We start from the raw sequence: 13,732 nt of genomic DNA on the forward strand, positions 1-13,732 counted from the left end.
GGCGCCCCAAGATAAATCAGTTTAAAAAAATAAAATTCTGGGGGGAAAATGTTGTGATACAAATATATAAAAAATGGGCATAAATACATGGAGTAAAATACCGATTTTCACATGCTCAAAGCAAGTGAACTGACAACTTGCACATGAAGAAATAAAGCTGGTAAATAACATAAAAATGTTATTAAAGAAGTACAATTGAAAGGGCTACAGAGTGCTATTACATGTCAAGTAAAGCACCAAATATAAATAAAAATATTAAAGCCCAATATGTGTGGGCCCTGGGATTTAAGGCTGACCATATCAATTGGCTATTCAATCTCTCTAGAAAATAATCAGGGAAATGTAACATGAATTTAAAATGTGATCATTTTCTTTGACCTTCTGTTACTATTCAGACCGCCATTTCTCAAAGTGATAACCCCAAACAAAAACACAAATTATCTTACTAGATTATGAGTTCCTAAAAGACAAGGGTAGTATCAATTTATCTCTGTGTTCCCCAGGCCTGGCAAAGTCCTAGAATAGAATATGACTCAAAATACCCTGCTTCTTAAATATTCAAAAATATTTATCACAACTTCATTTAGAATAGTGAAAAAAACTCAGAATAACTCAACAGAAGATGGACTTAGTAAAGAATTACTCCAAGACTCTACATCAATGAAATATCACAAGCCTCAGAACTTTATACATACATGGAGACATAGCTTAGAACATACCCACTCAGGGCATCCTCTAAACTACAGTTCAGATTTACTTCCTAAGAAGAGCTTGGATTATTCTAGACCTAAATTCTCTGAGTGCTGAGTGAAGATCCTTTGCCCACAAGGAAGCATTTGTACTTATTAGATGAATGAATACCTGAGCAAAATACTGTATATAGAAATTATGATACAAAACAGTACCTCAAATGATTGGCAAAGGTAAAAATGTATATATAACCATTAAAAAATAGCAGACAACTTGATGGAAGTAACAAGAGTTCAATATTTGTCATTTTCCTTTGTTTGCTTAATTGGCTACACAGCTCAGCCCTATGAGGAATTAGGACTCATCTTCTCCATGTCCCAGAGCTCAGCAAATGGTATCATGAAAACTCCTGGGAACCATCCTTGATTATACCCCACTCTCATCCCTACTATCTGATCAGTCACAACACCAAAGGATCTCTAAAAATGTCCATTTCCATCTCCTCAGCCACCATTCAATTTCAGGTCTCCATTACCTGTCCTGCAGACAGCTTTCTCCAACAGTCTCTAAACTGGTCTCTTCATTTTTCACTTCTGTTTCTCCTGAATGCTTCTCCATCCAATACCCATATTGATTTTATAAATGCAACCTTGCTCAGATGTCTTCCTTGATGAAATGGCCTCATCCAAAACCCCTTATATGGCTTAATACAGCTCCTGCCCACCACCCTAGCCTTGACCAACAAGCCATTCATTCTCTGATATTCTTGTTCCAGTCAAAGGAGTCTCCTTTGAGTTCCTCAAATACACTGGCCTTTGCACAAGCTCTTCCCTTTACCTAGAATCCTCCCCTAGCCCCATAACCCCTGATAGCACACACTCTCCAGAAATTTACCCAACATGCCCAACCCCTACTCTATCCTCTGGTTTGGGCAGAAATATCTCCTGTTGAACACACCCACAGAACATGTACATCTCTTTTAAAAATATACATAATATTTGCAATGACCAATGTGAAGTCTCTTGTCCTCTCTAGACTATAATTTGTGAGGCAAAAAACATGTCTTTTTTTGTTCCATGTGCTAAACTCAAAGCTAGGCATAGAGTAAGGGTTATTAATGTATGGAGAATAAAAGAAAAAAAACAAACCATACTGCACAGTTAAAATAGAATCCATTTTGATGTTTTTCAAATGTGTAGTCTTTAGTTATCTGACTTTTCCCTTTGGAAGGGTACATTCCTCAACAATAGTAGACAAACAAGGCCCCACTGTGTTGACTTATCTCTGCACAGTGTCAGTGGCTTTGGCCCAAAGTCTGCATTTGACATTTTCCCCAAAGGCCATGTTTCAGCTTTTGTTTGGAAAGGGATTGTTTGAGAACATGACCAAACTGTGGCTTCTCATCACAAAGAGTGTTTAATATTTGACAGGGAGCTGAAGGAAATGCTCTCTGCTGCAAAATTTGATTTAAGGTGCTCTGAAGCATCTTATAAATATCGAACTGAGCACAGATAATCCAAAAACCTATGTCTGGTTCCTTTGTAACAGCTTCAAACCATAAATCTGAGATCATTCTGATGATTTTACACTGAAACAGAATAAGACCTGAGGGCACACTAGTGGAATTCCTGTCCGATAAATGAATCTAGCCTACAGTAGGACTAGAAAAAAAATTACATTTACCATGAAAGTAGTCTCAAATAGACAAATTCTATATTTCATGGGTTATTAGTTCACAACGAACTGATCAACACTGAAAACGAAAAAATACCACATGGAAATAGATTATGCTTCCGATATTCTGTGGCTTTTTATCTGTTCTCTAATAGATCAGAATATATATTTTATTCTATCCTGTAACAACAAAGAATTCATTTTTGAGGGACAGCAGGACGTGGAGAAACTATTTTGAATCAATGTTTAAACACTGTATTAGATGTTCAGCTTGAGTGATTTTAAAAGCTAAAGTCTGGTATAAGCTGAATTTTTAATCTAAAGTTTATTTAAAGAAAGCAGAAATAGAGGGAGCAGTCCATACCAGAAAGAAATGTAGCATGTAGTCATAATCATAGGACTATGCTTATGACAGTTTCTAGGGACTATGCAACGAAGAGACTGTGAATATAGTGTCATAGGGTGAAGGCCTACAGTTGAGAGAAGCAATTATTCTATTATTATTTTAAAAAGGAGATTCAGAAGATGACGGCAATTCTGAAAACGCAGTGCAAGAGCCTTCCAGCATGTTCTCAGATCTTCCCACTTTTGCTCATAGGTCAAGCAGCAAAAATTGATACCTGAAGTGGTCTTTCTACATCATAGGAATATCAAAAAGGCCAAATAAGGCCATCCCTATAATTAGTAAATAGTCTTTTTATGGTTGTAGTGAAAAAGTACATTTGGAAAACATGTAAAACAAACAGGGAGGGCTTCTGACATTGAGATGCCACAATACACATGCAGTGCACACAGGTAGGTGTGTGCACATGTGCTTATGTATGTGCGTGGATGTGTGCACATGTCTGCAACGTGTGCATGTGTGTTCATTAATATTAAGATTCAAGGTAAGTTGAGAAATCTTTCTTAAGCCTTGAGGATAGCACCAAGCTGAATTAACCTCTTCATGTTTCTTTAAATCTTGCTCTATAAAACTAATACTTCTAGATGAAGCATAAGAGAATTCAGTAAATCTTATGCTGGTTTTTTTTTTTAATTAGGATTTTATTTATTTATTCATGAGACACACAGGCAGAGACATAGGCAGAAGGATAAGCATGGTCCCCTCAGGGAGCCCGATGCAGGACTTGATTCCGGGACCCCAGGATCACACCCTGAGCTGAATGCAGATGCTCAACCACTGAGCAACCCAGGCATCCCTGGGTTGTTTTAATAATATAGTAAAATTATTCTAAAGTTTATATGCAGGAATTGCAAGTAAGGGTAAAAAAATAGAAAATTTATTACAGGGGTGTGAAAACAAGCAGATCAATGCTTCAGAATAGTTAGCCTAGAAAGAGATCCAATTTCTGACTCACAGAAGAATTTCATAATGATAAAAAAAGGAGTCATAAATCATTGAAGAAAGGAAAGATCACTCACAGTCAATGGTGATGGAAATAACTACTTACTGTTTTGGGAAAAATCAAGCCAGTTCTTTATCTCATAGCCTATACTAAATCTCCAAATTAAAGAACTAAATGTAAGATATTTTTAAGCTATTAAATTAAATGGGAAATTAATTAATTATGGGATGAAGATTTTTTAAGCTTAGAAGGAATCAAATAAATCATCAAGAAAATAACATTTAACTACATAAAAGCCAAAACTTTCATAGGAGGGAAAAATGGTATAATTAAGTGGAAAAGTATACAATTATCTAAATCTTCCTTATGTTATTATTTCTATAGCTATCCAGAGCTATTAAAAAGATGACAATTGGGCAGCCCCGGCGGCAATTTGATGCCGCCTTCGGCCTGGGGTGTGATCCCGGAAACCAGGGATCGAGTCCCACATCAGGCTCCCTGCATGGAGCCTGCTTCTCCCTCTGCCTGTGTCTCTGCCTCTCTCTCTCTCTCTCTCTGTCTGTCATTAAAAAAAAAAAAAAAAAAAAAAAGATGACAATTAGTTCAACGCAAAATGGTTAAAAATTAGGTAATGATGTAATGTCACTATGTTGCAGCTCTTAAGTAGATTTTATTGATTATTATTTTTTAAAGATTTATTGATTTATTCATGAGAGACAGAGAGAGAGAGGCAGAGACATAGGCAGAGGGAGAAGCAGGCTCCCCAGAGGGAGTCCAGTGAGGCACTCGATCCCAGATTCTGGGATCATGCTCTGAGCCTAAGGCAGACGCTCACCACTGAGCCACTCAGGCATCCCTTTATTGCATTATTTATACAGAAATTCAAAACACGTTACAGTGACCATTTAATGGGTTAGGTATTTGGAAAAGAGCAATGACACTATACATGCTATTTTTATGTTGGAATATGAACATAGGTAGTGAGAGTAGTCATCTTCACCACATCTGCATAATTTTGCACTCTTATAAGTTTCACTAGGCTTGTACCTATCCGAGCATGCGCACTTCATTCTGAGCACCACTGTCTGAATTTGACTGATTATAATAATAACCATCCACTGAAACTTAATTGAAATTTAAGAAATCCAAAGCAACTTTGAAAGTTGGCACAGGCATACCTCCAGAGAAAAACACCTGTTTTAAGATGCATTATAAAGCTCTAAAAGAATCCTAGGTCCTTAAAAGTTATCAATCTGTTCAGCAATATTTGGAAATGTAAATGGCTATTTTGACTAATTTGCTCCTAAACAATTAAATTAGAGTCAGAAATAAAGCTTAAATTTTATGGGGAAAAAATGGCAATTACCAGTAAAGGAAGTAAAAAGAGGCTGAAATGATTGGAAGTTTTTGAAAGTCTGAAAAAAAATAACAGGATTGTTAAAAGGTGCATGTAAAATTATATGACTGCAGATGAACTTCTAGGTTTCTTTATTCTGGACTAGAAAAAAACATGTTAATGTACTTCTTTCTTTTCTTGCTCTGGCTGTCAAAAAACTCAGATCCCCGTTAATACTCAAATGTTAAATCCTACATCTAATTGGTTAACAATTTATAGCATTTCAGTTTATTTAAAATTTTCTACATGTTTTAAAACTATAAGCCATCAAAAATTTTCTTTGTACGAAGGAAGGACCTAAAAATTTTTTTTTAAGATTTTTTTTTATTTGAGAAAGAACACAAGAGAGAGAACATGAGTAGGGGAGAGGGGCCGAGGGAGAAGCAGACTCCCCACTGAGTTCTGATGTGGGGCTCCATCCTAGGACCCTGGGATTATGACCTGAGCTTAAGGCAGAAGCTTAATTGACTGAATCACCCAGGCATCCCTAAATGTATTTTAATAAATAATATAATTCCTCATTATGAAAGTCCTTAATCAATAAAAATCTATTGGACATCTATTAGATACTACGTACTCTTCCAGGGCTGATGATACTTTGTGAAACAAAACAGTTGTGATCCTTGGTCTCATATGTGGAAGGTAAGTTGAAAGGAGAAAGGCCAAATAATAAACAGGGGATGGAGGGTAGACAATAAACAAGTTATCAATGGATCTATTATTATAAGTGTTATGAGGGCTAATTATTCTGAAAGGAACAAAGAGGAGAACCTGCTATGCCAAGGAAGCAGGAAGAACAAAATGAGGTTGGAGAGTTAGGCTGGGGCCAGATCATAAAGGCACTTGTAGGCTGTGGCACAATGGCAGGTGCATGGAAGGTGAGTATGTGGGACACGAGTGGTGTGTATTGAAAGGTCCACTACAGCTTCTTGGTAGAGAATAGGCTGGATCAGACAAAGAGTTAAGTGACCATGGCAGTGCCCCCAGAGACAGAGAGGTGGATAGACCTGAGATATGTTTGAAGGTGAATTGATAGCTGCTGATAAGGTGGGTGCAGACTGTGAGTAAGAGAACAAGTCAGGATGACTTGTTCTTAAGCAGCTGGTGGTGGATGGTACCATTTACTCCACTCTGGGGAATTGAATTATTTACCCCAAACTTAGCTGCTCAACTCTTGATCACTTTCAAGTCATCTGAGGACCCCAAGAACCCACCCTGTATAAAGGTTGTGAGATTAGAAATGAGAAGCAATTTAGACAAGGCTAAACTGATCCTAGAAACACAGAAATGATGGCTTCCATGCATATTTCCAAGAACCTTTCCCTCTTTTGCTCCTCTTTCTCAAGCACTTGGAAAATATGACTGTCCAGACACATGGAAAGATGCTCAACATCATTAACCATCAGGAAAATGCAAATCAAAACCACAGTGAAATCCCACCTCGCTCACACTAGGAGGGCCACAACAGAAAAGAGAGATAAAAACAAGAATCGACAAGGACGTGGAGGCATGGCACCCTTGAACACTGCTGGTGCAAATATAAAATGGTACAGCCACTTTGGAAAACAGTTTGGCAGTTCCTCGAGAGATTAAATATTGAATTACCAAGTGACTCATCTATACTACTCCCAAGTATATACCCAAGAGAAATGAAAACATATGTTCAAACAAAAACTTGTACACACATGTTCATAGGAGCATTATTTATAATAGCCCCAAAGTGGAAACAACCCAAGTGTACATTAATTGATGAATAGACAAGGAAAATATTTCATAATGGAATATTATTTGGTAATAAAAATGAAACACTGATCCATGCTACAACATGGATCAACCTTGACCACAGAAGGTGAAGTGAAAGAAGCCAGGCACAAAAGACCACATATTATATGATTCTGTTTATGTGAAATAACCAGAATAGGCAAATCTATGAAGATAGAAACTACATGAGTGGTTCCCTGGGATGGGAGAGGGGCAAATGGGGAGTGACTGCTAATGGGTATGATGTTTCTTTCTGTGGTGTTGAAAATGTTCTAAAATTGGATTGTGGTGATTGTTGTACAATCCTGTACATACACTAAATATATACTAAAAATCACTGACTTGTATATGTTTAGTGGATAAACTTCATGATATGTAAGTATATCTCAAATAAGATGTTGGATAAAACAACTTCCTACAGGTCAATGTCATCTTTTATTTACATTCTGTGGTAAAAGCAGGATATTAGAGAGTACCAACATCAAATATTTAGGCAAAAGTTAAAGTTACACAGGTCTCTTTTCTGCAGGAATTCATAGAGCTAAAATGCACTGTGCAAAATGAAAGCAGAGGTGGGTAGGAGTGGAATAGGTCTGTGTCACTTCCAAACTTTAGTGGAATAGCATAAGACAGGACTAGGTTTTATAGAAGCCACTTTAGGAAGCAACGCACCTAGCAGTTTCCCCACTTACCATCAAGTACTACTTGACTACATGCAATCAATCTCCTGGAGCTCAATCACCTCTGGATCATAGAGACGAAGCCAATACTGTCCCTGTGCTCAAAGCTTACTGTCCATGAGGAAAAAAAGAGATGTGCTCAAATAGGTTGAACACACCAGGTGGAACATGATGCCGATGCTACCAATCAAATACTATGGGGTCCCATGGGAATGGTCAAGTCTAGCTATGGTTTGGGGAACACTTCCTGGAAGATCGAGTATTTCAGCCAGATCTTGAGCAGCAGGTATGTTCTGTATGCATGAAGTTGGGAGGAAGGGATCTGGCACAAGAGCTCTGATCTAAGGGATGAGAGGAGAAGAAGGGGTGCTTGGAGTAGGGGAACAATGAATAGTTCCTTTTAGCTGGAGTATGATGTGAAGGAAGCCCAGCAGTAAGACAGACAGCTGTAAAGGACTAGGTCAATCATGGAAAGCACTGAATGCCAAACCAAAAATGTTTATCCTCTAAGAACAAGGAACCTATCAACAATTTCTGAATAGCGGATGGAGATGATCTTAAACGAGTCATTCTCTGAGCCTCACGTATTTCAACTGTAACACAGGGCTAATCCTACCAGCTTTATCTCACTGCTGTGTGTGAGGATCTGAGCACTTGACTGCAGGGCAGCCCGGTCCTGAGCAAGGTTTATCGTTCAGCAGCACAACAGCTGTTTCCAGTTCCTTTGGAAGACTGAGTCTCAGAAACACCTGACACATGATATTTCATCTCTGTGGCAGGGCCAGATGGGAAATCTGAGATGGAAAATGAACACTTCGAAACAGAACATATTTTAAGTTCTCCTGTAGCAGTCAAATCAGATCTGTATTTGATCTCATTTTATTTTGTTTAGAATGAAATAGGGACTGCAAGGAAGGAACAGCTGCTGGAAACAAAGATGGGGAAAGAGTATAAATAGCAGACTGCCTGACCCTTGCATCAAGTACTAAGACCCTTGCATCTGTGAGACACAGCTTGAGTGAGTGTTTACAAGTGTATGAGTGAGTGTATATTCCAGAAAGCAGATGCACACATGAGTATGTATGAGTGTGTCTGTTTGTATAAGTTCATTTGTGTGCGAGTGTTTGTCTCTGGGAATGTGTGTATGAGTTTGGTGTGAGCGTACATTGTGGGTGTGTGTGGAGAGACAAAGAGGGAAGAGTTGGATGGGGGATAGACAGGCACTCCAGCAAAATTGCCAATCTCTTTATGCCTTCCTCACCGTATGGTGTAAGAACAAAGCAAACTGGAGATAGCAATCCCTGGTGCTGCAAAATCTCCTCCCACAGGGACACCAAATCTTTGACAGAAATCTCTGCTAGCCCAGGAGCCTTACCGGGCTGAGCTGTCCCGCGAACGTCGTAGCCATCTTGCCACCATTTGTTCTATTCTGTGTGCTTTCCGTGTCTGGAATAAACTGGTCTCCACCTCTTCCATTTACCTAAAAAGAAGAAGAGCTTTCTTAAGCTAACCAAATATTTGGAAGAGGATTCTGACAAATCATTGTGGTGTTTCCTGTATTTGCCCATTTAATGACATGCTGATCAAATAACTGGGGTTCTCTTTCTTTGAAATTAACATAAACAAGTCCTCAATGTTCCTGGAGTGAACAAGTTTATAGCAGCCCTCTGCCTAAGGAGTCCATGGTCTTGTGGGAAACACATTCACTTTTCACGTCTTAAAGAGTTAAAGATAAGGACTAGGGAATAGGGATCCCTGGGTGGTGCAGCGGTTTGGCGCCTGCCTTTGGCCCGGGGCGCGATCCTGGAGACCCGGGATCGAATCCCACGTCGGGCTCCCGGTGCATGGAGCCTGCTTCTCCCTCTGCCTATGTCTCTGCCTCTCTCTCTCTCTCTGTAACTATCATAAACAAATAAAAAAAAATTAAAAAAAAAGGACTAGGGAATAAAATAGAGATGGTTTCTCAAACTGTGACTATGGCCTATCATAAGAAACACACCTTGCTACATGACACTGCCTGCTGCCCCCAACTACGCATGCATCCCTAGACAGCACAGCTTAGTTTTGCCTGCATTGGGAGTTGCATGTACATGGAAGCATTCTAATCACACTGTGCCTATTCTGCTGATTGTTGCTTCTTTTGCTGAATATTTTGAATTTTTGAATAGGGTAATTTATTTGTAGAATTCAAACCCTAAACTGTACAAAGAAGATATACATTATTACGTTGTGCACTTAAAAATTTATTAAGGCAGATTTCATGTTAAGTGTGTTCTTGTCAAAATAATTTTATTTATTTATTTAGAGATTTTATTTATTTGAGAGAAGGAGAGGGAGAGCACAGAAGGAGAGGGAGAACTAGATTCCCTGCTGAGTAGGGAGCCTGATGTGGGACTCAATCCCAGGACCTTGAAATCATGACCTGAGCTGAATCAGGAAAATGCTTAACCTACTGAACCACCCACGCTTCCCAAAATAATTTTAAAAGGATAGTCAAAAGTCTCCCTTCTGTGCTGTTCCCATACAGCTAATTCCCACACTCATTCATAATCAATGCTCTCTTTTTTCTTTACAAAGTTTATATCTATATAAACAAATATAAACAAAGATTTCATTTGTCCTCCTCTTAATAACACAGAGGACAGTATATCATACACCTTGTTCTGCACTGTGCTTTCTTCTTTTTTTAAAATTTATTTATTTATTCATTCAGAGAGAGAGAGAGAGAGAGAGAGACAGGCAGAGACACAGGCAGAGGGAGAAGCGGGCTCCATGCAGGGAGCCCGACGTGGGACTCGATCCCGGGTCTCCAGGATCACGCCCCGGGCTGCAGGCGGCGCTAAACAGCTGCGCCACCGGGGCGGCCCCAGTGTGCTTTCTTCTTAAAATATATATCCTTGGTATCTTTCCACATTGATACATAGAATGCTTCTTCATTCTTTTTGACAACCCCTAAGTATTATACTGTATGAATGTACTGTAATTTAAAAAGTAGTCCTCTCTTGATAGGCATTTGGATTACTGCCAATCATTTACTATTATAAATAATGCTGTAATGAATTATGTTGCACATATATCATTTCTGCATGTATGTGATTATGTATCTGGATAAGTTCCCAAATTGAATTGCTAGGTCAAAAGTTATATGCATTTGTGCTTTGATTGGTATTGTCAAGTTACCAAGAAAACAACACACGTGCTTGAGATTAAAGTTTTATAAAACAATATATATTTTTCTATTCTAATTTATTTCACTTTTTAAAATACTGGTTTCTCACCAAATTGATTTCACAACTCAGTAAATATCCACACAAAGTAAGATATGATATTAGGGGAAAGAAAGATATGACATTGGGAAATAACTATGGATACAGAGAAAATAAAAATGAATTATAAGAGATTATATTGCTTAACACTACACAAATACATTTTAAAACCTTGATGACACAGTGGTTTGTAAAGAAAAGATAAATGATATGAGATAACCCTTTAAGACACAGAATCTAAAAATACAATTACCATAGAAGAGAAAGTTGATAAAGAGCCACCCCTACAAAAAAGTTTTAGGCATGGACAGATTCAAAGGTGAATCCTTACAAATCTATAAGATGTGCCTCACTCTGATAATTTTTTTTATTTTAAATATAATCTTTTTATTTTGGAATAATTTTAGATGTATAAAACAGTTACAGAGAAAATACAGGGAGTTCCCACATATCCTTCATTCAGCTTTCCCTAACATTAACATCTTACATAGTCATTGTATCTTTGTCAAAATTAACACTAGTCCAATATTAACTAAACTCTAGACTTTATTCAGATTTCACCAGTTTTTCCATTAATGTTCCTTTTCTGTTCCAGGGTCCAATCCTGGACACCACATTACTTTTAACCAGCTTAGTTTATTTTTCCCCAAATGCTATTTTCACTATTCTAGAGCATAAACATGGAAAGTTCCCAAAATCTTTTTGAATAACCAGTAGAACATTGATACTAATTCTGATAAAAAACAGTACAATTAAATAAAAATACAATCTCTCTTGTGAATATCAAAGTAAATAAACAAAATGTTAGCAAATAGAATCTATCAGCAATTAACAGAGTAATAGTGGGATCTACCCAGGAGTGCACTAGCCAGGGCATAAAAAAAATGAAAGCAGGACACCCAACCTGACCTTGAAAGTGGGAGATTTACACTTTTCAGTTAAATGGCAGCCAAATACAAATTAATGGACAAAAACAAGCTATAACCAAAAATAAATTCCATTTATATTCAAGGATGTGTCAGTCTAGCTTTCTTCTAACAGTAGGGACATCAGACCTGAATGCTGTCTTCAGTTCTAGACAGTTCACTGTTTTAAAATTATAAATTTAATGCCTGATCATGCATTGAAATCTATTATTCAGTGAAACCCACACAACATACAAAGTTTCTTACATATGAATATAAGACTTCTGATTAAACACGGTGAATTCAAACTATGTCTTAATTTCTCCTTTCCCAAACCTTATAAATTCCAGCAAAGGAATATAAAGGGGATTAAACCCATTGAATAAGGAAAAACAAAACAAGAGAGAAGATGATAGATGAGAGATGTAGACAATTTTGGGAAGATAGAAACTATTCAGAGAAGAGGAAACAGAAACCTATGTGCTTTTACAGAGGGATTCTGATGAAAAATGAGCTGATTCTCCCCCAAGATGGCCCAAGAACTAGAGGCAACAGGTATGGGAGAAAGCAGAGATGAAGCATAGGGTTGGAAATATGAAAATGGATTTCTATAAGCAGCAATTTTGTTCACGGCTCCAGCCCATGCCACTTGCCCACCTAGACAACCATCCCTTCTCCACCATACTAGAGACAAGAGGCTTATTATCTGGAGAAATCAAACCAGAGAGGCTCCAGAATTAGGGAGACCAGGCACAATAGAGACTCCAGGATTGAAAATAGAAGGATTAAGTAAAACTCTTCTTGCTGAATGACAAGATTTTTGGTTTTTTCCTTTGCCCAGTTCCCAAAATACTGGCAGCTAAGACCGTAAATACCAAGCAAAAGACTAGATAATTATTTTCTGGAGAATTAAAAAGAACCATAGGAAAGACGTTCAGATATTGACTCTGGCAACTTGCTGCCTGATCATGCATTGAAATCTATTATGCAGTGAAACCCACACAACATACAAAGTTTCTTACATATGAATGATATTGGAGAAAAGCCATTATTATGAAAAACATATCACACAGAAGAACTCAGAAGAAACTCAGAAGAACTCATTAGATCATTGTCTAATGCAGGAAACAGAATGAAAATATTATAGATCCTTAAAAAATATTACATCCATGAAACAAGAAGAAGATTTTCTTTGAAAAGGGGAGAAAAGAATGAGAACACTTGAACATTAAATATAAGATAGCTAGAATTTAAAAGTTTAATTAAAAAGTTAGGAGTGTCAGTGAAGTCAATGAAATATTGAGGAAAGAGTAGCCAAAAGCCAAAGACAGGGAAAACAGAGAAGCATAGAAATGTATATCAATCCAGAAGGCCCAATATTCATCTAACTAGGAATCTCAGAAGGAGAGAACAAAATGGAGGTAAGAAAATTATAAAATAATTCAATACAATTTCCCTAAAAACCTATGTTTCCAGATTAAGAACGTCTATTATCTGCCCAGCATAATAAATGAAAAAAGACTCACATCAAGAGATAATACTATAAAATTTCACAAGCTAAAGGCAGAGAATATCCTCAAAACTTCCAGAATAAAAAATAGATTGCATACAAACAACTGAGAATAAAAATGGCATTAGACTTCTTAGTAACAATGGAAGATTGAAGATATTGAAGTTACGCCTCAAAGAATCACTTCAATTTAGAATTCTATACCCAGCTAAACTACCAAATAGTAGAGACATTTTCAGATGTTCATATCTCAAAAAATTTACCTTTCATATATCCTTTCTTAGGATGCTCACAGAGGATGTGCTCCAGTAAAACAAGGAAGTAAATAAAGAAAATAATGGGATCCAGGAATTGGGGAAAATACAGACAAGAGGCAAAGGGATTACCCAGGATGACTATGACGGTATATACTATGGTAACACCTGTACATGAGACCTAGAGAGCAACCTTACAGACTGGTGCATGAAGACCAAGGTCTTAGGAAAAAAATATGAATATAGACTA

General features: G+C 37.5%; 1 protein-coding gene across 4 annotated transcripts in view; it reads right to left on the reverse strand.

Annotated features, from left to right (window-relative positions):
- Positions 1-13,732, reverse strand: part of FRMPD1 (FERM and PDZ domain containing 1) — a 143,308-nt gene that overhangs the window by 41,031 nt on the left and 88,545 nt on the right. For all 4 annotated transcript variants that reach the window (XM_055302276.1, XM_055302278.1, XM_055302275.1 and 1 more), the window contains one exon: positions 8,923-9,027. In XM_055302276.1, the coding sequence (XP_055158251.1) occupies positions 8,923-9,023 (101 nt within the window). In that variant the 5' untranslated portion in view covers positions 9,024-9,027. The remainder of the gene's footprint in view (positions 1-8,922; positions 9,028-13,732) is intronic.

Source organism: Nyctereutes procyonoides, unplaced genomic scaffold (assembly GCF_905146905.1).
Source record: "Nyctereutes procyonoides isolate TBG_1078 unplaced genomic scaffold, NYPRO_anot_genome, whole genome shotgun sequence".
Classification (NCBI taxonomy): domain Eukaryota; kingdom Metazoa; phylum Chordata; class Mammalia; order Carnivora; family Canidae; genus Nyctereutes; species Nyctereutes procyonoides.